General features: G+C 39.0%; 2 protein-coding genes across 4 annotated transcripts in view; one reads left to right on the top strand and one right to left on the bottom strand.

Moving 5' to 3' along the window:
- trak1a (trafficking protein, kinesin binding 1a) overlaps positions 1–26,419 on the top strand; it is a 346,028-nt gene that overhangs the window by 86,564 nt on the left and 233,045 nt on the right. The gene's annotated exons all lie outside the window — the stretch shown is intronic.
- Positions 1,354–25,536, bottom strand: mroh1 (maestro heat-like repeat family member 1). Of its 3 annotated transcripts, XM_085422419.1 has the most exons (46): positions 25,389–25,536; positions 24,626–24,729; positions 23,523–23,625; positions 23,235–23,380; positions 22,327–22,458; positions 21,777–21,939; positions 20,901–20,999; positions 20,588–20,739; positions 19,828–19,968; positions 19,542–19,634; positions 18,292–18,370; positions 17,866–17,979; positions 16,122–16,195; positions 15,836–15,958; positions 15,241–15,348; positions 14,853–14,997; positions 14,613–14,653; positions 13,998–14,139; positions 13,698–13,750; positions 13,365–13,472; positions 12,539–12,658; positions 12,303–12,425; positions 11,535–11,681; positions 10,834–10,860; positions 9,448–9,570; positions 9,271–9,350; positions 8,797–8,938; positions 8,561–8,656; positions 7,467–7,571; positions 7,229–7,364; positions 6,904–7,016; positions 6,533–6,685; positions 5,468–5,524; positions 5,108–5,205; positions 4,792–4,957; positions 4,426–4,595; positions 4,175–4,312; positions 3,880–3,994; positions 3,565–3,711; positions 3,422–3,488; positions 3,160–3,281; positions 2,609–2,758; positions 2,350–2,484; positions 2,107–2,209; positions 1,884–1,949; positions 1,354–1,798 (listed from the first exon to the last, which is right to left on the bottom strand). In XM_085422419.1, exons 3-46 carry the CDS (start codon positions 23,542–23,544, stop codon positions 1,722–1,724), a joined length of 4,911 nt encoding a protein of 1,636 aa, XP_085278545.1. In that variant the 5' UTR covers positions 23,545–23,625; positions 24,626–24,729; positions 25,389–25,536; the 3' UTR covers positions 1,354–1,721. The 3 variants fall into 3 exon arrangements, with proteins under 3 accessions (XP_085278545.1, XP_085278544.1, XP_085278546.1); XM_085422418.1 differs by lacking the exon at positions 24,626–24,729; XM_085422420.1 differs by lacking the exons at positions 10,834–10,860; positions 24,626–24,729.

The raw sequence follows: 26,419 nt of genomic DNA on the forward strand, positions 1-26,419 counted from the left end.
CGACTTATTGTCTTTGAGCACATTGATTGGAGACATAAATACTAAGGTCCTGTGTTCAAGTCATTCTCGTATAAGACACTGCTCACACACATATTTACACGCACACCCACATCAGTACCTAAAAGCACACAAATAGAGGCAACAACTGTAAAACTAAACAAGGATCAAGTGCTTTCGAAGTTAGAATAAAGGAAAATCATTAACGGCATTGCTACAATATAATGAGGCTGTAGATATTTGGCATTGGTTTCATCACGTTTAGCTGGACTGTTTGACAAAGCAACACTAGGTTAGTAACCTTTTATTGGCTACAATTGTCTTTTTGACAATTATTAATTGGAATTGAGTTCGTTTTCTAAATAATGTGACACCTCTCAGCGTTATGGATTGATATGATTTTGGCTGGTGTGTTTATGAGGGTTGACACAGGAGGTTTGGCAAAGATTTTTTTTTTTCCAGGCGATTAACGTGTACGCGTGAGATTAATGTGAAGTTCACGTGAAATTAAAAAACAAAATTAACCATATGCTGATAAAACAAGACAATCAAAGCAGTTTTAAAAGCCTCGGCTGAAGACATGACTGTTACAGCTGTAGAGATGGTAGTGATTTATAAACAGCATCATTAAACAGTGATAGTGAGCCTGGCATTAGTCAATAGGCAAACTCTTACCCAGTTCCCATTACTGAGCTTGAGTCCTGCTGGTTATAGAAACACTAACAGCTACTGGCTGGTTACTGGTGGCTGATTTAGTGGCTAAATGATATGGATTAATTACTCACATCCTCCAGACACACTGTCAACCCTTCAAATCTGATCTGCTCTAGCTCTCGTGCATTTATTTTTATTTTATGCTTCACTTTAAGACATCCACGTGGAACCACAAATCTAATCGATCTAAGCACGTTTCACAGGGTCTTCACTGAGGGCAGGGAAACAGCTCAGCAGTGGCTAAAGATTCAAAAGGTGAGGGGGAGGGTGGGGTCTTTAGTACACCAAAACCAAGCTCACTAAACTGCAACTACCTGTAACGGAGATTTTCTGGAACTAAACTCCACATTCACTGACATGGTCACAAAATGCTGCCATGACTACACACACACACACACACACACAAGCTACCAACCACGCTCACGTGAACTAGTCATGTACTTCAAATGTGCAACTTTCACTTGCTCATATATATATCTGTATTCAAAGAAACTATATTTATTCTAAAAAAGTTTTACTCAAGTTTAAATGTATTTTCATGTTCGCATTAGAAACTTCACGTATAATATATTGATCGAGAGAACACAGTGTATCTCGTTGTCGCTGTCACACTGACAGGATGCTACAGATGAGGTCTATCTGTAAAGAGCACAGTCCTGGGTCACTAAAATACCGTTAAGAATCGACTCTTCCTTCAAGTACCAGAGTAAAAGGTGAGAGGGGCTAAATTAAGACTATAAGAGCTAAATGCATCTGCATGTGTGTGTGACTGAGTGTTTTTAGTTTTCATTGGCATGATCATGTGACCGTTTGGTTTCGTACTCCTCACTTCTTCCTCTTTGGTCCCTGTTCTGGTCTTAATGAAAGTCTGCAGTTAGTTTATTTGGATAATTTGAGAATGACTGCACACTGGAACACAGAGTGCTGAATATTAAAAAAAAACAATTAAATTACTATCTATACCGACCACTGATGTGTAAAGGAATTACTAGTATTTGTATGTGTGTGTGTCAGTGGAAGTGTCCCATGGCTTCAGCAGCCTTCACTCTCACAACAGGATCTGGATCTTGAAGCAGCATCACCAAACCTGTAAACGAACGCACACAAATATTAAAACCAGCAAACAAACAGAATGAGATCAGAGAGGAAATGAAGGGATTTTTTCACTTTACCTTTAGTGATGGTGCCCATGTTGAGGTGGGAGTGATGCTCCTCTTGAAGATTTCCCAGCATGAACCCTGATGATGGATACATCATCATCATCATCACATGTCATCTGTAAACTATCATACTGTAACCTAACTGACACAGAGGCTGGTTTTCATTTGACACTTCGTGCTTATTGATAGAACTTCAGTTTATAATATGGAGTGATCTTTTAAAGTGCAGTGATACCTATAAACATGGCAGCTCCTGCTCTGACCTCAGGCCAGTTACTCTTGAAGAATTGGATGACTGAAATGTGGTAGAAGTTCAGCATGCCAGGAAAGTCCTGAATCTACAGCCCACAAAACACAGGTAACTTTGCGGTGAGAAAAGCAAACATCAGGACAGAAAGCTGACAAAATCTAAAACTAACGGTTTGAATTTATCTCCCCACATTTAAATAAGCTTAACTCAGACGGTCTCTCAGCTCACCAGGTATTTTGTGAGGTCGTTGATGAATTCTCCGTAGTGCAAGCTCTTATCTTCATGTAGGTGGTTCTGAAACATGGCTGTGATCTGTTCTGATCCCACTACAGGAGCACACACTCGCATCGCATACTTACACGCCTAAACAAACAAATCAATCCACTTTTACATGACAGCATGTAACAGCTCACCCTCTAGTACTAAAGTGTATCTGCAATAAGAGAGAAAGCTGCTGTCACAGTTTGTGTGTGCTTTCCAACTTTACCTTAACCACCTCCGGGTTTGGATCAACCAGGTGTAACAGCAGGCTGACCAGAACATTGTGGATCTGGTCTTTGAACACTTGCTCTCCTGAGCCAAACGTGGACAGGTTACCCATGAGATGGATGGAAGTACAGCGGATGTCATCGTTCTCCTGGTTGAGAGTCAGAAGCGGCACTTAGCATTTTATCTAGACAACTAGAGAAAGTGCATTGCCTGTTTCATCGTCTCATGTAGGTTGGAATGGGAAATTTCACTTTATTAGGCACAGAGGTGTAGGCAGGTAAACAGGTGTGCCTACAAAAAGGGCCCTGTTAGTAGGCACACCTGCTGAAAAGCCACAAACGTACAGGTGTCTCATAAAGCCTCCTTGTGTCTGAATATTTAAAAAGTCATCTTCTCACAGGACTGAACAAAGCTTGAGAAATCTAACCGACCTCAGATGTGAATGAACTTTTAAGAAATATTGATATAAAATACAACAAAATGTTACTTTATTTAGATTAATATTTGATTAATAACATGATACAGGACATATATAAAGACCAAGCTTACACTTTCCAAGAAAGGTTTAATCTTCATGAAGATGTAGACCGCGAGTAGGTGAACGTTTTTCTTGTCAAGGTGGACAAGAACTTTAGACAAGCCTGACATGGCCTCAAGTGTGATCAGTTTACCTGTTTCAGTTTTATATAGAAAAAAGAGAGAGATCTGATTAATGACTGTACCATGTACGCTTTAAGAAACACTGCAGTGAATTAGATACAAATGTTTATTAGCGTTACCTTTTTTCACTTTTAATCTGCTGTTGACTTACCTGGATCATCTTTCTCCTCCATTCCTGAACTCATGGCTGCCAGCAGCTCCTTGGCATATTTATTCACCTAATATGAAAGTTACATGTGAGTGAGTGTCGTAACAGTTAGGGTGGCTGAGTGCGAGTGCTGTGAGTGTGCGTACCTTTTCAGGTGAGCCCACGGCTATGTTCCCCAGCCCTCGCACAGACAACATGCGGACCGTGCAGCATGGATCTGATATCCTCTCCATCATGTTGTTCATTAACACATCTACTAACATCAGCTCTGTCACCACATGATGGTTCAACAGCTGGAGTCACAAGATAAGACCGTGACAAAAGACATAAAATAAATAAAAAACATTTTATTGTTGTTCTCCTGCTGCTGGCCAATGAAGCTGCTAAAGATACTCATTTAGTCATTTGCAATTTAGATATAACGATAAGAATTGGAGACATGTAATCACTGGGTTTATCACCTCAGAAAAGAAAGCAGTGACAGTGATTCGCTGGCATTCATAGATATTGTTCAGTAATGGACACAGACACTCCACGATTGCAGGCAATCTGGGACCAGCATGCTTAGCCATCGCCCTAAGGACAAGGCAAACAAACGCTTGTTTACAAAGACACCATAGCACATTTAAATTAACATTTTAACTCCTAATAAGACAGGGTTTGGATAAAATGCAAAACAAGGGCATAGTGTTTCCAGTGTACTGTTTTAAAAGAGATTTACAGCTTTACTGATGTGCAACATGAAGATATCTGTACCTTGCTAGCAGTGTCACTCCTTTAACATGTGTACTGGCTTCCTTCACTGCATCCCAGGCGTTATCCTCATCCAGTTTTTTCATCACCTCATCTAACTGGGCTCGTGCTAACAAAATTCTCAGCGCTTCAGCTGCTACCCTGGAAGAGAAGAAAGGATTGGATCCAAAGGTTCACCCACAGAAACACCTGACATTCTAACTTGACAGAGATTTTATTTATTTATTTTATACATAAAAAAAAAAGATGAGTACCCTGCGACGTGGATGGAGGCAGTGTGTTTTGAGTTGCTGTCCTTTGGTGCTGAGACTCCGACGCTCGCTCCCAGTCGCACAGTGAGGCAGGAGAATAGCCGAGGGAACAGACTGACCGCTGGCTCCTGACTCTGACCGTTTAATAACAGCTCCTTGAGACCGCATGTCATCTGAATGACAAAAGTCACACAACATTCACACCCATCAATTATCTATAGTAAATTTACCAAGTTTAAAAACAGCACCAGAAACTAAACACAAGCTAATTTCTTTGTAGTCTGTACAACAGACTTTCATGATATGTGTGTGTCCTGTGCACAACAATTGCATCTCAATTTACATGTAGTGAGTCACTTTGTAACTTACAGCCAGTGGCTGATTAGTAGCCACCTTTGTTGTTCCTCCTCTCATCAATGACTCCTTCTTGTCTACGTAGGGTGCCATGATGCTAAGTTTCTCCATCACCATCTCCATGATCTGATTAGCTACAATGGGGTCTGCTCCCAAAGCCATCCACATCTCACTGATCCAGCTGCACGAACAAATACGCTTCATGTTCACACATGTCCCAGAAAATATCTGTTACAGCTAAAATATGAGCAATTCTTTCTTATATTAAGACAAAAAACAGCTGGCATGTGGTCATGCTGAGGAAGAGGATTTAAAGGTTCTTTATACTTACTTGTCATAAGGAAGTGGTTGGTTGACTAGTGTATTGATAACAGTCTGTAGATGCTGAGAAGCCAGGATAAGTACTGTTTGTCCCACTGCCACTCTCACCTGAACATAATACAATAAAACAGTTATTCTTAGCAAAGCGAGTGAGTTCATTAAGTACCTGCAAGAAAACAAAGTAAGAGAGTTGTGAAGTAAACGGCTCATCATTGCAAAATAGGGCTCAAAGGTATTCTTCTAATTTGCTCTTTGTTATTTTAACATGGGGATAATAAGAAATCCTTTAAATTGTAAATGCTGATAACGCTCAATATCTGAATAATTTAAGTGTGTGATATATGAATTGTGCATTCATGTTTGTCTTTACCTGGTCCTCTGTGACGCTCTGCAGACGCACATGCAGCACCTCCAGCATCTCTGGGACCTACATACACACCAAACAACACAGAAACAAACAATCGCTGTGTTTGGTGATCCAGCAGGACAGCAGCAGGTAAAGCACTTCACTGTTACAGTTGCAAAACCATGTCTGTGAAGCTGGTTACATTTAGCAGGACTTTTGATTTGATGTCATCTGTACGGCCATCAAGATCATTTTAGACAAACACAATCTAACTAAACCAGTAACAGCTATACTTTCCATGTCCTGCTTAATTCTCAGAAATATTTCATCAACATTTCTGGGATGTCTTGACCTAACAGGCCTCTACAGGTCACACCAGATCATGTGAATCAGGTCAGAGCTAAGAGGCTCAAAAAAAGTGGAATTTCCTCCTTTCTTTGTCTTTTTTTGTAAACCACTTTGCTGTTTAATTCTGTTCTGAATTTATTGCTCACTCATTGATTCAAAGATTTCTTGGCCCTTGGGTTGCAAAGCAGCCAATCTTGAGTTTTTAAATGTAGTTTGTACCTTCAAAGTGGTCTTTTAAAAAAACAACAAAAAAAAAAAACTTTCCCCTTCATTAGGCGTTTTCCCGATCAGTGTTTTTTATGAATACATGAACAAAGACTTTAACAAGGTTTAAAGATTTACAGTGCCGTTTTTTGCAGCCCTTTGGTCTTCTTCAACTCCCAAGACTGAGTGTTATTCCCTTTGATGTTTGAAGGACGCCTACTCCCAGGAGAGTAGCAGTAGTCTTAAATTTTATTCACTTGTAGACAATTAGTTGTTTTCGCGGGCTGAATAACATCCAGATCTTTAGAAGTGCTTGTTGCTTTGTTGCTGCTTTTCCCTGCTTGGCGGATCGCTCAAATGCCTCTTCTTAAGGTTCTGTGAAAGCTATCCCCCAAATTTGTGAGTAGGCAAATGTTGTATACATTTATTTATAAGGAAATGTCAGTGATTCCAGAGATTTCTCTTTTGCAACTTTATATCATATGCAATGACTGTACAGGCATAAGAAAATGCAACTAAAGGCAGTCCGTGCGTTACCATATCTTGTAGTCCGCCTCCTCTGTTCTTGAGCAGAGTATTCAGAATGACAGTTGAAGCTCGGCAGCAGTTTGTCTGGCTGTCGACAAGCCCTTCAAACAGCATGAACACCAATGTCGTCAGCTGCTGCTGAGGCAGACGCTTACTCATCACCTGATTTCATGCAGGGAAAGATACAGTTACACACACACACACACACACACACACACACCTACATTATGGTGGACAGAGTGTGACAGACTATACGCATTACAACAGATAACTGCACAAACATATTGTTGAGTGTCATACTAAAAGATAAAATCCACACTGGCAAGAAAACAAGTATTGAGCACGAGCAATAAAGCAGTTTGCAGCTCTCCTGCGCGTACCTTGGTAAGGTCTGAGCAGGTCTTGTACAGAACTGAGTGGTCAGGGTTCTCCAGCCGATCCTTTAACAACAGCAGAGAGTCCACAGATTCATCCTTATAATCCAAAGAGAATCCTAGGAACAGGGATAGAAATATTTAAATAAGTTTTACACTGACAATAATTATTCACAGTTCAACTCCAGATTATCCAACCCCTGCTCCTTTTATAAACTAATTACAAAATAACAGACAGGGTCTCATCATTGCCTCCTTACCTTTCCCCACTTTATGACATGGTACTTCCTTAAAACAATGTATAAAATGTCAAAGCGTTACATGACTGTACCTTCATATCGAAGTTGTATATAAAGGAGTGTGTGTATGCACTCGACGGCAGCAGCGCGCACGGCAGGGACAGGGTCCGAACAGCGTGGAGACAGGCGGCCCAGCAGAGCTCCAAGGTTGTGGAAAGACACCATGTTCTACACAAAGTTTTGAGTTGTTAAATGGTAATTACACGATTATCCATTGAATTATAAAAACATTTTGTCACCAATATATCTGCCCTATGTTTTTGTGTGTACCTTGACAGTCAGGTTATCCAGGTAGTAAGCCAGTATGTGAGCTGTGGCTGTGATAGCTCGCTCCCTCTCGTGGTCCTGTCCAGAACTCAACCATGATTCAATGTGCTGCACAAGGAAGTCACATCAGAAAACGCAGGTTACATACACTATGGTAAATGGCCTGTATTTGTATAGTGCTTTACTTTGTCCTTTACAAGAGCTTTACACGTACACTACGATATGATACTGGCATGTTAAAGTCAATCATTACTGTATGGCAGTCTACAATACTTAAAGATTTTTATAAAGTTATTTGTGGAACTGGAGTCGTGAGCAGGACTGACAGAAACTAAAATTAAAAGCAGAGAAAGAGCAATTTGTATCATGCACTTAAAACCAGAAATAAATAGTGCTAGAATCACCAGATACCTAATGATACAATATTGTCACTATACTTCACTCACAATATAATATTATTGTACTTTTAACATATGCTGAATATATTCAAAAGCATATTTTGGAATTTATTTTTCAGTTTAAAAAGGTGATTTGTCTTCAAAGTTAAACTATTTCAGTATTTGTTTTACTCTATAAGATAAAGTTATTGCCTTTATTTTTTGTGCTTTAAATGAGATTGTTAAGCAGATCCTGCTTTAGACCCTTCACTAAAACCTGCTGTCAATGCTGGAGCGTGAGGAGGCTGCTGTGACTGAGCCATCAGCGTGCTTTGAAGTAGGAGCTAGCTTTAGTCGAGCTAAGTGTGTCCAGTGTTGGACAGTTTCTCACTTGCATTAAACTGAGTCAACATTATGTCAGGATGATGGTAAGAGAGTATTTAAATTATTTTTCTAATAGAAGTATTATTTATTTAATAGAATATTGATATTTTGTTTCCCTTAATCGATCTATTATCACCATGTAAAACACTGTGATACTATTCTGTATTGATTTTATTCCCCATTCTTCTACTGCTCGACCAAAACTACTAGTAAAGATTTTCATCAGCCCCTTAATCTTATGACAAAATGACCTCATTTATTTTTTAAAAATTAAATAAATAACATATTGAATAGCCAAGTGAAAACAAGAGCATTTGCTGAAGCGGCAGGCTTCACCTTAAAGACATTCTGTAAACCGTCGGGTGTTGGATCTTTAGCCAATACGCTCTTCAGCAGCTCCTGCAGAGCAGCCAGCGTGTCTTTGTACAGCGCCTGTAGAGATCCACCAGAATATATTGACTGACAGCATGACAGCATTTAAAATACTTGGCTACAATGACAGACAAAGTTTGCTATAAAGATCAGAGGTGGTACAAACAAACTACAGCAGATCTCAGTCTATCTCACTTCACCTTTCTCTGCTTGGGGTCGAGCGGCTCCTCTTCTTTAGTTTTCTCTGGAGTGTTCGTCTCAGCTGGCAGACAGAACACACTGTTGATACACACCTTTAGCAAGTCAAAGTTCTCATTCTCGCTCATCGGAGGGTCCAGTGGACTGAGGCATTAAGGTCAAAGATAAAACACTGGGAGATGACAGAGCTTCAGTCACTGATGATTCATTTCACGTCAGCAAAGTGCTGCCTCGTATTTGTCTTCTGTTGACTTTGAGTTCTGTGGTTATCATTTAAGTCTGCAAAAGGAAGTCACCCCAAATCAAAGTTTTACAGTTCATTCAGTGCAAACAGTAAGATTAACTACTACAAACACTCATTTATTAGTAAGCGCTCTGTACATATATTCAGTAGCTGTTAGTCTCTATTATTAAGGGACTTAATTTGTGTCATATTACTTTGCAAAGTTCAGTTTCTTCACTGAAGTGAAGGATACATAAGGTTGGCACACGTGCTCATCACAAGCTGGCGTACTGGAGTCCTCAGTGCATCAGCTTGCTCTGCCTTAATGAAGTCCTGACCAGTGAAAAAAATAAAAGACAAGAACATGTCTGCTGTTCTTACTGTCTGCAATTACTGTGTAACAAGAAGCTGGCCCTTAATTTCCACTGACCAGCATAACAGTAATGAGCTCCTGCTTGCGAGAGAAGATGTAGCCCTGTTTCTTCACACACTCACTGATGGCTCTGGCTATGAGGCCAACACTCTGGATCAAACTGAGCTTCATAGTCAGGTCCTGTATTGGGAAAATGCAGAGATGACGGTGCACAAAATAAAGACAAATGACGCACAAAGACATAAAAAAAACAACAAAAAAAAACAAAGAGAGAAAATGATTCGGGTCAAGAGGCAGTCTCCGTTATCAAGAATGAACAAGATGCACTGCAAACCTGTTTTAGCAGACACAACTCTAAACAAAGCATAGTAAAAATAAACAATAAAATACATATAATAATAAATCAGTCAGCTAATTAATTAAATCAATCCAACATGTATATTGCAGATTGATCCTCCATGCCTATGGATGGAAAGAAATGTGAGGTGATCAGTAGAACAACACAACATCTGCAAGCTCTGATCAGTAAGACATAAAAGGTGTTCACACAGCGTGCGAGTCACCAGTGAGTAATGTAACAGCAATCAACCTTTAAGCAAATAAGGCAAAAAGAAAGAAAGAGTAGAGCTTATAGTGAAGAACAGAGAGAGACGGACCTGAAGGTGTTATTTATCAATGTCACCCTGACTAGAACAATGCCGTAAACACAGCTGTTTCTTTGCCCCAAATGATTATAATCACAAGACAAAATGTTAACAGCTTAACGGCACACACATAATACAATATTGTCGTAAACCTGAATATTATTTAGTAAGGACTAATGTAAGAAAGGTGGTCTGCTAGTTTCTTATCATCTGCTCTTTGTAGCTGAGAGCCGACAACAAAAGATAAAAAAATCTTTCAAGCTTTCCTGAAGTGAGTGTGTGAGATATTTTCAGTGATGCATCACTTTGAAGCTACATTTCCCAGAAGTACACCACGGTCCCTTATTGCAATAAGAAGTGATGCTCAATATGGTTTCTGACGGTTCAACAACCAAATTTAGCTGGGATATATTTTAGTCTCATTGCTATTAGGTGATTGTAAAAAAGTTTTAAATTGCATTTTAAAAATCAACATAAACTCCACCACCACACTGGAAACATGTTAGTGATCGATCATACATGAATGCCTTCAGAGGACAGTAAAGTCTGGTGCTCTTGCACCGTGAAACTTCACATGTATGCAGTGAAGCTGGGTTGAAGCATAATGAAAAGGCTGTTTTACTGCACAGCGCTCTCAAATTGAAGACTTTCATGTAAGATTTTAGTGACAATATCACCAAAAGTATGCAGATTTTATGCAGAAATATATTAAGAAAGGAGGGTGAGATCAAACTGAAGAAAGAGGAAATGTTAACTAGCAAGGATTAAAGACAAAGCTCCTGGATTCCTGTGACGATACCTTTGTCTCTACTTTAATCCCCAGAACCTGCATAAAGAAAAGGTGATAAGGAATGAGCTCACATACAAACACAGCCCTGATTCCTGCAGGATTCAGTCAAATAAAATGTTCATCAATAAGCTGTTAAAATTAAGAGTTTCCTTGTTCACTGCCTGTAGCATCAGACCTGGATCTTAGCTCAGTTTGCTGTTTTTTTCTCTTTCTTCTCATGAACTGTCTGATCACCTAAGTCAGCGGTCCCCAACCTTTTTAGCACCACAGACCCGTTTAATGTCAGACAATATTTTCACAGACTGGCCTTTAAGGTGTTGCGGATAAATACAACAAAATAAAATGATACGACCAAGACAAAAACTGTGGTATTTTGTAAATATAATAATAAAGGCAAATTCACTGTGTAATTGTGTAACTTTATTAGCAGCGTCCTCCTGAAATGCGCCGACAGCATTGAGAGTAACATCCTCCTCTCTGCCCCTTAATGCTCTCTGGTCGCTATGGTAATGCGTAAATATTTCTTTCAAATATATACACCTAAGCCTCAACTCTCGCGGCACAGACCAGACGACTCACAGACTGGTCCCCCGGCCAGGGGGTTGGGGACCGCTGACCTAAGTGATGCAGGAGTCTGTGACACCCAGCAACACCATCTCAAACAATGGCAAACTACTAAATCACAGGACTGTTTCTCTGTGTTTCCATACCTTGGTGTTGAAATGTTTACTGATGCAGCGTAGGATGTCCTGATCAATGCGGTTCAGAATCTTTTCTGGAGGGGCGTTCGCAGCCACCTGACCGTAGCACAGGATTAATGTGCTTTTCACCTTCTCCACCTCGACATCATTACGCTCCTGAGGTTAGACAAGAAAGGAATAACCAGCCGTTTTGTTTTTTGTAAAAAAAACTGTACAATCAGTATTCATTTTGTTAACCAATAATTTTTGTCACACTTTTTCCTAATAAAAACAAGCTGACAAGGAAATAAAAAATAATGCTCGAGGACAAAAACGATGACGGGATGTGTTGCCACTTTTTGTCAACGAAAAAAAAATATTGAAAATATTCTGCAGAGACAAGATCCAATAAGAACTATCTAAGAGACAGGTGTATAGACGGGTGGGAATATGGAAGTGATCCAGTCAGAAGTAATCTCTGATCTTAAATTAACATATGAGAGGAAGAGAAGAGTAGACATATGGACACATTTGATATTTCATGTCAAGGAAAATAAACAGTGTTGAGAAACTGTCACCAACAAAACTTGACACTCTTTCACACTTTATAATGTAGCCAACGTCAGATTTGGTCTCATATCTTATGATATTTAGCTAAAACTACAAGAATTTAGATTTTTTTAGAATGAGATTTTGGTCAAAAGATTGTGAACAAATCAAAATTTGACGTCTAAATGAACACTGCTCTACATAAAATAAACATAAGGAAACTTGTTATTTGCACATTTTCCATCGTACTTTCAGCAGGTTAAAGATGCTCGGTGACTTCTTGAAGGCATCCGATTTTCCAAACTCATCCAGCTTGGCCAGAGTTCCCTCCAAGTGGCTATTTGCACACAGACCGACGCCCATCGCCACTCCCTGAGAGATGCAGATGACGGGAATTTAGAGTCAGACTATAAACCTGTGCAACAACATCGAAAGTGACATGAGTTTTGTACGAAAGAATATTGTCAGGTGACAGTTTCAGGTACCTCTCTTTCGACTGCATCATTGTGCCGAGCTGCGAGGAGAACTTCATGCAGCTGTTTTTTGACCAGGTCTTTATTGAAACAGTGTTGGAGAGTCACTCCTATACATCGATACAGGAAGCTCTAAAAAAAGGGGAAAAAAAAGGCTCATTATATAAATATCTAAGCAGCATTTTCATATCTTTCTCTCCTATAAGAGGAACATCTGTGATATCAATTATACTATACAAAATTTACTAGTTAAGTTTTGTTTATTTTCAAGCTACACCCTTGGTCAGGTGTAACTTTTCAACTTTCTGTATGCAATCAAAAAATATATATATAAATAAATAAATATAAATTTTATGTGTTCTGCTAAGCATTCATTATGTCTGCAGCAGATGACCAAATCAAATTATACCTTGCAATTGGATTTAAGAATGAAGAAATACTTGTGATTTAAATATGATTCATAATATTAGCATGAAAAAAAAATGGACCCATTTAGAAGAAAACAACTTGGTGATTTGGGTGAGATGATGAACGTTTGGCATCAGCTCTCATTGCACAGTCTTGCCAAAATATGCACAAGGAGTACCATGGGCATCATTTTAGTGCTAATGTGTGCTGTGTGAACTGTGGTCTCATATTTGTGATGGAAATCTTAGAATATTGCAGTTTTCTTCTCTTGGAAATTGACAATTTTACTGTCAGAAATTCTGACGTTTTTCTTAGATTTATTACCACCCTCTACCTGCTCCATATTTTTCACTTCTAAATTAAGTTTGCTTTGAAGTCTTAGCAGCTCTGAACTGATTTAATAAACCTTTACTGTTAAAAAGGTACCTACCTTCTCCTCTAAGGCGTTGTTATATGTAGGGAGGTATCTGGTTGATTCAGCTGCCAACTGACATACCCACTTATCATCATCAAGTGCTGTCAGGGTTTTAGACAAGAGCTGTGGACAGTTTTAGCACCGTTAGGATGACTTTGATCAAATTAATTGACTTAAATGTTTTTTGACGAAGCAGGGATCATAACAGTCTAACTATATAAATAATCTAATAATGATGACAACCATCATTCACTCTCTTCCCAAATAAGTGGGACGATATTTTTGTTTTATTCAGCTGAAAATCACTAATGCATTTGAAGAGGGAATATTAAAAATAAACCCACACACCTCCAGTAACCTCTTGTCCCATTCCTTCTTATCCAGACTCTCTGCAGCGGACTCTGTTAAAACCAAAAACCACAGTCAGAAAGCTCTGGCAGCAGCATAGTGAAAAATACTGTGCATGAGGATGACACTCAAGGTGACGATCATCTTTACAAGAAAAAAAAACAAAAAAAAAAAAAAAAACAAGCATGAGAACCCCTGAAGGGCAAAAGTGCCAGTTTGTGTAACTACAGCAAAGCACATATATAGTATAATACAAATAAATGCATAAAATGATTACTGTATGTGCACATATTTTCATACCCTCTAGTACTGTAAGCAGTGGAGCTATTTCTTTGTCCCAGACTGCCTCAGCATTGGGGTGAATGTTAATACTGAGGATTTGGAGGAGAGAGAGGGACGGAGCGCCATGATCTCTGTTATTGAATGGAAAAGCTGCATTCACCTACAAAAACAGATACGTATCATTTATATCACAGATCACATAAAAGACAAACAATTGCAGTAAATCTGTCTAACTTGGTTATTGCTCCGTGGTAGGAGGAGCTAGAGAAAAAAATGCAACTACAAAGAATTTGGGATTAAAAGCCATAGAGAGTGAAACAAACGCATGCACGCACACAAAAAACACACATACAGACTTAACTTTCACTCACAGTATGCATATAACACCCCATCATTATATGCAGATCACACTCTCACACACACTCACACACTCTCACACAACCCCGGGGATTAAATTAGCATAATAAATCCATGCAGTCCTTTTTTCTTTTTGTTTAATTTTCTTTTTTTTAATTTTATTACAAAAATTTTGCTCCAGCCAATTATTAGATGGGATGCTTGGCAAGCCTTTATTTGAATACTGAAGATGCAAAAAGGGAATTAGGTTTAGCCGATGCTTCTATATTTGCTTACCAGCAGTCTGATCATCAGTGTTTGTGGAGATGGTAGATTGACTAAAGGACAGAGATGAGACATGTTTAGGTTAAACTGATCATTCAGAACAAGAACAAGAGACGTAAGAACAAATTTCAATGCTTATAAAGTTATTTATAATATTATTTTTTCCACTTCCACACACAACATTTCAACATAGACCCCTTACAGCACACTGCTTTCCACACGTTACATAAAGAAGTGTCTATAGCCATGTACCTTCCCGTGTCAAGTCGATTTTGAAGCTGGGCTCTTGGTTATTTTTCTTCTTGCTGCCCAGCACTATGAGACTTTTACAAAGAGGAGTAGTGGCATTGCTGTACTGTGAAGGGGTCAGATAAAACAGCAACTTTGGCCACAGTACCTTCAAACAAGAAAACACACATGTTAAATATCACAGCAAAGTTCTTAAACGTAACACTTTTAACTGACTAGTAGTACAAATCAAATTTAACTGACCTACACTACTAGTCAGGGAAGTTTCACACATGCACAGCATAAAATAAAGACATAAGAAACACCTGCTGCTAACACCGTTTCCTGAACAACACATGTTAATATATATACACAATATTTATCAGATCAGACTGGTAGAAAGGGTACATACATCGGCTAGTCGTCCAACAGTGGTAGTGAGGAGATGAAGGGTGTTGTCACACATTGACCTGAGTGACTCGTTAGTTACCTCCTCTGGATCTGTGGGCCTCTGACTCCGCTGAAGACACACAGAAAAGGGCACAGGTAGTAATACATATTTTACTTAAAAACATCTTTGCTGGTCCTTCTGTACAGTTCTTCCTTAATCTGGGGTGCTAAAGTCCTCAGGTTATCTGTGAGAGGACTGATGTTTCACATCTGCAGAATCTGTCATTTTCAGCTCCATATAGTTCATTAATCTTATAGACTTTAAGATAAAGTATTAAAGCTCATTTGTGAATTATGAATGATTATGAATGTCTGGGCATTAATGGGCTTGTTTGCATGTCATCATTCATGTTTGCACCTTAGATTTTAATCACATGGAAAACAGAAAATGATATTTGTTTTTACTGTTACCATTTTGTACATTGTGTACATATATACAACAAAAAGCCACCATACTAACACACACATACAGCACTGAAAATGCAACTAACAGAGAACTTCCATACAAATCAGGAAAAAAAAAAAAAAGGGGGAAATGAACACAAAAGGAGTTGTACCTGATACGTGTCAGGTAAAGCACAATGTTGTACTATGAATCGAACCAGTAACTCTCCTCCCTCTAACTCCAAGTAGCCGTGATGAGCCATGGCACTGATCACTTGGACCACACGCTTCTTCACCTGGGAAACAATGACATCATTGTCTAAACAACTAAAAGCTTAAGGAAAAGAGTAAAACACAAGAAGAATATGTTCATCCATCTAACAGCATGATAGTCAAAAAAAATAAAATAAAAAGGTGTGTGTGTGTGTGTGTGCGCGTGCGTGCGTGCGCGCGCGTTACCTTGTTGCTGTGGTCAGCCATCGGCTGTCTGATGCTGGCCAGAATCAGCAGCTTCTTGCTCTCCATAGTAGAAGCTGTAATGCACAGGTACTAATAAAGGCAAAGTCTTAAATAATCAAATGAATCAACACTTCTATGCACTAGGGCTGGGCCATATTATACCGTTCACGGTAATACCGGTATAATGTTAGGCAACGATAGGAAAATGAAATATCGCGATAGAATGGGAGTAAAACGCGCATGCGCAGTGCCTTTGTTTTCATACGCACATGGCCGATTGTTGAGTGAAACAGATGAACCAGAATTGGTTTGTAAAAATGGTGCAACTTCCGTGATGTGGAACTGGTTTGGTGTTTGTCCGTCAGATACACAACAAAGCACATTTTTTTGCAGAACATGCAAGCGGCCGTTGTTATTGTCGTATTTGTCGGACTAAGATGCTCTTAAATCTGGGAGTAATCTGGGTCCTAAACTCCGTATGCTTCATGTCAAACGAACACTGCAGCATCACTGAGAGTTAAAAACTGTCTAAATTCTTTCATCTTTAATAAAACGATCAGCATTGCTGCTTTACCAGGTGTAACTATAAAGTTTAACTTCCAGGCATCCATGAAAACAAAAGTTATTACATTTAACGGAGTTAGAAGTTAGCAGGAAGCTAGCGGAAGTTAGCTCGCTAGTTTCGCTAGTTACCTAAGCATGATATAGCATGTTCTGACTGAGAGATTTCTGAAAAAAACCAAACGTACAGCTCTGCTATCACTTCCAACATAAATGAAGACAGGAAACTAAACAGCAGTGACGTTTGTAGGGTTACTGAAGTTGGGCTAGCTGGTATATAATGATGTGCTACGTGATCGCTAGCGACACAGCTATGTTAGCATAACATAAACAGTGAAGCTGGAGGACGAACACTAACACCTTTCCACTTATAAAAGTTAACGTGAAGGTTCTTCATGGTTAGAGACAAATGCAATCGCATGTCCGGATGCTGTAAACGGACCAAACTTCAGTCAGGAGAACAACTGAGATAATCCATCCACAATATGAGGTTAGTCATTAATATACTGCAACAACATGGGAATAGAGCAGCTGCCAGAGAATTCAACATTAATGAATCAATGGTACAGAAGTGGAGGAAGCAAGAAGAATGAGTTTAATAAAGTTTGATTTATCTGACTGCTTCGTTTCGCTTAATGTGCCTTATAATCCTGTGCACCTTATGGTCCGAAAAATACGTACTGCACACTGCAGTTTAATGTTGCAAAGCACCTCTTTTTAACTTCAGTGGATATTATACATGGTTATGCTCAGGATATGTCAGCCCATTTCTACTGGAAATGCCTTTTGGTTAAACTTTCAGCAAGGAATTTGCATTTGCACTGTTACATTTTTATAAAGCTTTAATGTACATAAAAACCAGCTTCTTGTTTAAGTGAAAATAAATGGAAGGTTGTCTTTTTGCGCTAGTAATGTTGTGGAGTTGTATTTTGTCTCGCATCAATTATATCGTCGGTTATATCGTTATCGCAAATTTTCAAATATATATCGTGATAAATATTTTTGGCCATATCGCCCTGCTCTACTATGCACACATAGATACATAAATACTATCACGTGATTTAGGTAAACTGAACAATTTGCTTCTTACTTGTCTTGAAATGTCTGTGTGCCGTAAAACAGGCAAGTGTGTGATCAGGGAATAGTGTGTGTCATGCTTGGAGCTGTTATTGTATTTCCTTACTGGAGGAGTTGATGAGGTGACGGAGGACAGCCAAGGAGCCCATCCTGCTTCTCTCATTACTGTTCTCCAACTTCTGAAGAACAAACATAACCAGGCGATCTGGGAAAGAGTTCGCTAAAGGGAGAGAATTAGAAGTTTAAAAAAAATAAAATAAATACATTTAAATGTGAAATGCATAAATTGACACAGATGTAATAATCAGGTCAAAAAAAGGCAAGCAAAGCAAGACAGAGGATAAGAGCAGTCCACAAACAGTTAATGCAATTATCCTGTGGTGGAAACTGGGTCTAACACGCTAATGCACATCTCATTACTGCTCTTGTGACTCTCCAGAGCTAAACCAGATAGAAAAGCTTGACCGGACAACATTCAGCTGTCACTGTGCACTCCACATCAACATAAGAAAAATAAAAGTAAAATTAGTACCAATCAAACTGAAGCAGCGCAGGACCTCATTGTGGTTCTTGACAGTAGGAGGGTTACTGTAGTCAACAGGGGCAGACACCTGGTAGAAACAAGGGAAGAGCATCATGGTGTCTATTCTGGTGACTTTTAGTTACATCAGGAAAATAATGGTCGCGGTAGATTAGATTATTTTAGATGTCATTAAAAATGGCTCACTATAACACAATTGTGCTACATGTCGCATTATTCTAAATAATATTTTTACCATTACCTTTATCCCTTGTATTAAAACAGCTGTGATAATAACAGCGTATGTGTTATTCAGCATGGATAAAATACAGTTTTCTAATTTGGTTTCTGTGGCTTCGGGTGTCATGGGTGCAGATGTGTGTTTGGATCAGTGACAGCCAGGAAATGTATATCTACCTAATACGAATCACTGCATTTGTATATTAAAAATGGGACTGATATAATTTTACATAACAAGGACTCTGCTCATAATCTACAAGTCAGAGTGCAAATCAAGCAGCTAAAGGCAATAAAACATTTGTATAAACGCTCTCCTGCAGCTGTATCATATATAGGGATGATGGTGTTCTCCTGCTGCTGAAGAATGGGAGAATATTAACATGAGTTCATTTTTGCATGGACCAGTGCATTTTTGAAAACCATAATAAAAAAAATTAACAGTCTGAGCACATGGTCTGTTTTTACAGCACAAAGTCACATGTGTTTATTGTTTTTGAAAAGCTTCATGTGCCACCACTTTCCCACTTCGGGTACACTTCTCAGCTGAAAATAAGAACTGAAAATGTTGTAGGAACACATTCTTAACAGCAACATGCACTTTTAAGCACCGTTAAATATTACACATATAAAATGGAGGGAAAAAAATTACAAAAGGAACTGTAACAGACACTGCTGCTGTAACATTATGCCATCACATCACATTACGTAGTTGAGGTGAAATTTTGCAACACGCAGGCATCAGGCCAAGTGTCAGCTGAGTCACAAGGATGTGAAAATGTGTGACCTCAGTAACAGTTACGGTCATTTGATTCATCAACTAAGAAAAGCAGCACAGGTGAGCAATTCGCAAGAATTAACCCAGTCCATTCATTCACAGATTTGTGCTTTCAATACCATAAGTAGTTCAGCACCAAACAGAAATACTGAGAAACAATTCTTCTAACCATTTGTTTCTCATCAATACACTACACAATCAATGATACCAATTTATTACCATGCAAAGAAATGCACTTAAAGTGTACCTGTTGGTGCAGTGCAAAGAGCAGAGCTTCCAGTTGTGCCTCCAGCACCCTGCTGCCCATGTTGACAGATGCATCTAGGACTTGGCACAGACTCTGTTTAGAAAAACAAAACAGGTACACTCACGCAAAGGCTCAGACTCAGTTTAAGATGCACTTCTACTTAAAGCCAGGACAGAGTTTAGAGATGCTCAGAGAGTAATGGTCCTCCATTTCCTTACATAAATTATACTTTCTACAAAAACCCATAATAAACAATCCCTACACTGATGCATCACACTGTGCCCACCTTGCTAATGATGTAGTGCTCGTTGTTTTTCTTGTACAGGGACAGGATGGCAGGAACAAGTCTGGGAATCTGTTCCTCCAGTTTATCGCTGGCCATCAGATGACACATTGATCCCACCGCCTCAGCCACTGTCAGCCTCAACTGGAAGCCAAACAGAAAAGAAAAGTCAGAATATGAGGTGATAGAGATGACAAAGATTAGGTGAGTACTTGGACATATGTGTAATAAGAATGACCTTCACATCAATAACCTGTGATTGAATAAATATTAGTTCCCAGAACAAGCCTCTTTCTGAGATAATTTAACTAAATACTCTTCTAATAAACAGTTGTATCTTCCCAATTGTGCAACAAACGGTTTAATTGTTTGGTTCAGTAACACAGATTAATATAGAGTCAGTACAAAAAGTAAAGATGTCACCCTCTTCTAGTTGAGTTTTGTGACTCTCTTTTGTTGACTAAAACAGATTGCACCTTCCAGAAAACTCAAAAAACATTTTTTTGGGAATTTCCCAATAAAACAGTGTCTCTCCAGGATAGGAGAGTAAATTACACCAAGTGTTCTCTCTGTGAGAAAATTAATTTAGCTTTTATCATTTATTTTTTTATTTGTCATTGCAGCTTTGGATGGCTTACTTCTGCTTCCTTAATGATTCAGCTTCCTTCAACAATGCCTCAACCCATGACTTCTTGCAAAATGTAGGTGGTTTTTCAGTTGTATAGTCCACTGCATTTCATATCATCTTGCACGATCAACCTACCTTGGGCTCTCTGCTTTGTAACCAGTTATTGAAGAGGATTTCAAAAGCAGCATAGATGTCACTGGAGAACGTGTCTTTTCTGACTGAAGGATCTGGAGCCTTGTCTAAGTTGGCCAGGTACTCCAAGATACTGTCGCTGAAATGAGACAGAGCTGCAGGGAGAGAAAAAACAACAAAACAGGAAACAGAAAAGCCGTGTGACTGTAAAGAGCAGGCAAAGCAAACACGCGAACATCGTGAAGCTGCACTTTTTGTTTGGTTTGTTCAGTCAAAATCTAAGAAACCACTGGAAAACAGGTCAGGTGGTTCTTACCAGAAGAGAAGACCCACTTTATGTTGTCCTGTTTTGCCATGCTCAGCATGGGTAACATGGTTCCCAGAATAGCATTCAGAAACGGCACCATGCCATAAACTAGAGAACAGAACAGATTACACATTTATGGCACGCTTACATTTCCCTCTTCCTCTATAACAGCAGTGAGACATACATTGGCATTATTTTTGCACTATGAGACTAATTTTTATACAATAATTCAAATGGATTTGTCTATCAGTTATTTGGCTGTTACCACAATAAGTGACACTCAGACATGAGTAGTTCAGACAACTCTGATTATTTTTCTTTTAAGTTATTCCAGATTTCATTTTATGGAGCTTGGGGAGAAAAAAAACAACAACTTCATTCATGCCATAAAACACATGCTCAAATTCAAATGTAGGATTAGTAACGTCAGCTGCACTTTAAAGGCCCTTTAAAGACTGACAAACTCTGTTTAACTACCTGACATGCTACTTTGGTAGCTGCCATACTTGGAGCACAGACACTGAAGTTCAGGGCTCTAAATAAGTTTTACTAATCCATTAGAAAAGTACACATCAGCTCAGAAGTTTTGAAAAATATCTTACTGCTGCCAGTATGACTCCATACTTAGTGGAAAAAATGAGCCCTAATCATTTGTAATCACAGAGTGCTCCTAAAAAACAGAGAGAAAGAAAAAAATCCTGGTGTTGTGCAAAATCTTTGACCTGCAAGTGCTCTTACTGGACAGGTTTAACAGGTTCAGCTTTTCTCAGCAACCGCTCAATTCCTTTCTTCTCAGCCAAAATCCTACCCTGGCCTGCATGTGGGCTTCCTTAAAGACAGACTGCACATTTTTCCTTTCATGTACGCCAGTAAAAATGTCCTTACCATTTGAATCAGAGAGGTTGGCCAGTGTTTGAACTACAAAGAAGTGAGGCAGGACCCCTGGCTGGAACTTGCTTAGTATCTCCTCCATGATGTCATTGATGTGCTTATTACCCACCGCGACCAAGATATTACTGGCTGCCTGCTGCCAGTCTGGGATGACCTCCTGAATCAACCATGAAGGCAGAACAACAATGAAGAGGATGTAAGAAAGGGGCCACACGAAACTGTATGACTAAGGCTTTTAAGATATCTTAATCAAAACTCAATCATGTAATGTCCACACTCTTAAAAAACACAAAAATCAATGATTAAAAGTAAATATTCTACCTTTGTCAAAGGAGCTTAGAAAGAAAAACATCTGGACTTCTTTAAGTTTCTTGAAGACGTTACACCTCTCAGCTTCTTTAGCTCTAAAGAAGAAGAACTGAAGAAGCTTCTCGGATGAGAGGTGAAAGGTCCACTTAAAGAAGTCCAGATGCTTTTCTTTCCAAGCTCCTTAGACTACGATGACCTGGGCGACTGAGAACCTTCACAAACATAAATAATTTACCTTTGATCGAGTCATTTCATCTGAGGCCAGGGAGATAATACTCTTTATCCTGGAAGGACTGATCTCCTCTATCTTGCAGCTAACAATCAGCTCAATAGTCCGAAGAATCACAACTCTGTGGCTCACCACCAGCTACAGAAGAAAGATGAGATGAAGAAGAGGAAGATATGAAGAGGCGATATAAAAGCATGGGAAAAAAAAAAAAAAAAAAAAAAAAAAAAAGAGGACCGCAGGCTGGTCTGCGATGGAATAACATCAGTCACTATGCCAATAAGCTCTCCGACCACACAGAAATCAGCCTTCATTTTGATGTCAGTACAAGCGTAAAATCTGATGACTGCATCTCCCAAAGCTGTGTTACCTTGTTGTCAAAATCTGTCCATAGAAAGGCAGAGCTTCCAAAATAGCCTTTGTGGTAGTTTCTGTTATAGTATATGTCTCCCTAAGCACATTTTAGCATGATGATACTGACGGATTAATAAGATGAAAACAGTATCAGCCTCACTGACAAGGTCATTAACATAAAGGAGAACAGGAACACAATGGAGTGAAACAGGAAATTAAAATGCTACAGGAGCAGTTAATCTGAAACATAACAGCATGACTCTGTTTTCTGCTGAATGTCAGGGACTGCCTTTAGATAAGCAAAGAATATATCACCAAGAACATTTTACACCATCTAAATTTAAAAAAGCCAACTAATGAACTGAATGAATTCAGTGGCTACAACGGTATCAAAAGTCTCTGCATCTGTGTGCGGGAAAAAAAATGCAGAAAAACAGGCTCAAAATAGATTTAACAGTCCATATTGCTTTTAAACATTAAACGACTTTGCAGTTGTTTTCTTAGTTACGTAATTATGGCTGACTTTCGTCTTCCTAAGGACTCTCACTATTCTGGGTTGTTACCTTAGGGTGTTTCAGGAGGTAGTCCTGACACATGGCCAACACTCGGTCTGGCTGCTGTTTTCCCAAAGTCAAAATAGACTTCCTGACTTGTTCCTGGACTTCTGAGTCTTTATCGGTGGCTGCATCAAGAAGAGCCAGGGTCACCTCTGAAAGGAAAACACAACCTCAGAAGCATATCGGAGCAGAAAAGGAGTAAACATAAGTGGATGGACAATATTTCAGAAAGCTGAATTGACCAATGTCAAATACATGTGGCTTAGCCTTCAGTAGGGAAGGGAAGAGACTCACGTTCAACATCCGTCTCATCCATGTTGGACAGCAAGGAGCTCTGGCTTCCTGGAGCCAGAGGCCAAAGAGGGGTTGTTTCTCCTGGGATACAGATGGGCTAGAGCTACCGAAGACAGTATACAGTATTTACAGTTAATACTGTTCTTAATATTGCCATTTTTTCATTGGAAATAAACTGCTGTTTTGACTTGGGAGCAACCAAAATCATTTGATTCATTTAAAATGTTCATACTACCATCCCAGTATGGATGTTCCTTTATCAAATATGTGCAGTAATGTATGCAAAAACATGACAACCAGGGGTTAAAGTGGGTTGGAACAATCTGAAATAGCATCCCACCGCCTTCAGTTAATGATTAATTACATCTGATAGAGAGGTTAGTGCATCTTACTATTGAGTGAGTTGTGCTTGTTTCCAGTGATGGCATGGAGACACTTGCGCAATAATAAGAAAACAATGACATCCCATGGTTCATTTACATCTTAAACACATCCCTTTTTCCTTTTCATCCCTGTGATGCAATTAATGGTGCTGATTTAAATAAGGTTTCACGGTAGTCTGCATCTAGTTAGTGCCACAGAAGAGGTAAGAAATGATTTTTAATGGGGAAGTATTGTAAAAAGTAACTTTAAAACAGCTCAACAAATATCAACAAATGCACAAACTATATCCGTGCAGTGTGTTGCAAAATACATCCGTGAGCTAAATGCTCAGTTGCTTTTTTTTTTCCCAGGGAGAGGAAAAAAATGTTAACATGCATCACTGACATATGGAGAAAGATGCCAGAAAGATGAGTTATTTATTTTTAAAGAATGGGATTTTCACATGCTGAGCAGTCTCTGAGTTTTAAATCAGATACTGGATTATGCATGATGTGTTGTTGAATTATGTTTTTGCCTAACATTTTGCAAATGCTTACATGAAAATATGGCAGTAGGCAGTTTACTGCATGCTACACTGGTTAGTTTGCAGTATTGTTATCAAGTTTACAGAGAATTAGTATGTTGAACTGAATATATCTTGGGTACTGCTAATGGGTTACATGAGTTTATATTTAAGGTGATTAAGTTGATGCGGATTAGACTCATTCACCGAAGTCTACCTTTTACTGTCTTAACATCTGCTTATATCTTGTTGAATTCAGGTGGTTAAATCCATAAAGAGCAGGGAATATCGGAGTAGCATGGCAGTTCAGCTGATCACAATCTGCAGACAAAGAAACATCTACTGGACATCACAGAACACATTTTTATGTAACTTACTTCTAACTCACAGTAATTATTTGGCCCTGCTGCAGCCAATCTTTGTGCCTTCACCTGCCAAATCTCAGTTTAACCTCTGATTACAACAACTCACGTAGACACAGGGAACCTGCGGGAAGCTACCTGAGAGCAGACAGTTGATTGTGACCTCTGTGACAAGTTCACACTGAGACACGCTAACACCTATTAATGAGTTTAAGGCTGTATTCAACCAAAAACTGCCACTATCTGGTCAATAGGACTTAACTTTTTATCAGTCCGCCACACCTGCTGTGCTAAAGGGTTAACATAACCAACAACTGAATCGTTGCTAGCTCGTTCAGTCATTTATTGTAATTTTACGTTGATTATACCATAAAGAACGATGACATTGCAAGCAAACACACCGTGTGGGCTAAGCTAAGTAGAGTGCCTGAAGTGAAGCCACTTATACATGAGTGAACTGTTAAACCTTTAGCTTTTACCTGCTTTGGTGGTGATGCTGCTGTCGCAACCTACTCAAGAGTCATTAGTGTGCTAACCTAGCAGCAGCTGCTGCTACGGAAGAGCTACTAGCCTTCTTATTGAAGCAAAACAGCGGCCTTTCTAATATGGCTAACTTACCAGCCGAGGGTCTGCCAAACAATAATCTCTCACCCCACGGTCAAGTCTTATCTTGGTTTAAAAAACAGGCTTGCGTATCCGTGTCACAGTTGACGTTAGCGCCTGACTAAAGACTGCAGGTGTAAACACGCTTGGTCATGTGCTTTCAGTCAGCAGGAACGCATCAGGCAGGGGGCGTGGCTAGCGTGCAGACCTGAAACACATAGAGCTGCCACTTTCACTGCTACCGAGAGGTATCGAGACTTTGACTTGCTCAAGTGTGTCATCAAATTAGTATTTATTTCTGTTGGGTAAACTGGGTACCTCATCATAATTCATTATTTTAAAAAAAAAAAAAGTAAAAACGGCTAAAAAAAGATAAAGTGGATGTGGGTGTTTGATGTGATTTACTCAAAGAAAAACATTCAAGCGTAAGTGTGAGTGTAAATGGAGCACAAACGCAATTTTAACATACTAGTACTAATAGAACAAATCTCCATACTGTAATGGAGTTGTGGTTATGAATTTTAAAAAAAGGGTATGATCCTTTTATAGACGAAACGTCTGTCAATAAAGATTGATTCATTGATTGATTGAATCATTGATTGATTGATAAAGTAGATGTTTTTTCTAACTATAGATTTAATATTTATGTCTTTTAGGACTCTAACAAGGGTTACTGGGGAAAAGACCACATTATTTCATCAAACAATAAAAGTACAAATTCCAATCTTGACTTGGTTACTGTGCTCTAATTCTACACAAATTAAATGTGTGCAGGAAATGTCATCTCCAAAAGAATATAAAGACTTTACAGATTGAAATGTTTACTTAAAAGCCCAAAAGAATATTTGTCATGTCTCTTGGAGCAATAGTTAAAATCGTGGGGAAATACTGCCATCTAATGATCCACCCTAACATTGTCGCATGGGAAGTAGTTTCACCTCTGTCGTTATTTGTTCACTTCTCTCTGTGATGATAGTTTTCATTACATATTAACTACAGTGCTTAAGAGTTCTGTGCAGATTCAGTTTTTTCTCTTTGTTTTTAGT

This window comes from Rhamphochromis longiceps, linkage group LG11 (assembly GCF_057381845.1).
Source record: "Rhamphochromis longiceps isolate RC_006_pf linkage group LG11, R_longiceps_female_GT1.1, whole genome shotgun sequence".
In the NCBI taxonomy this organism is placed as follows: domain Eukaryota; kingdom Metazoa; phylum Chordata; class Actinopteri; order Cichliformes; family Cichlidae; genus Rhamphochromis; species Rhamphochromis longiceps.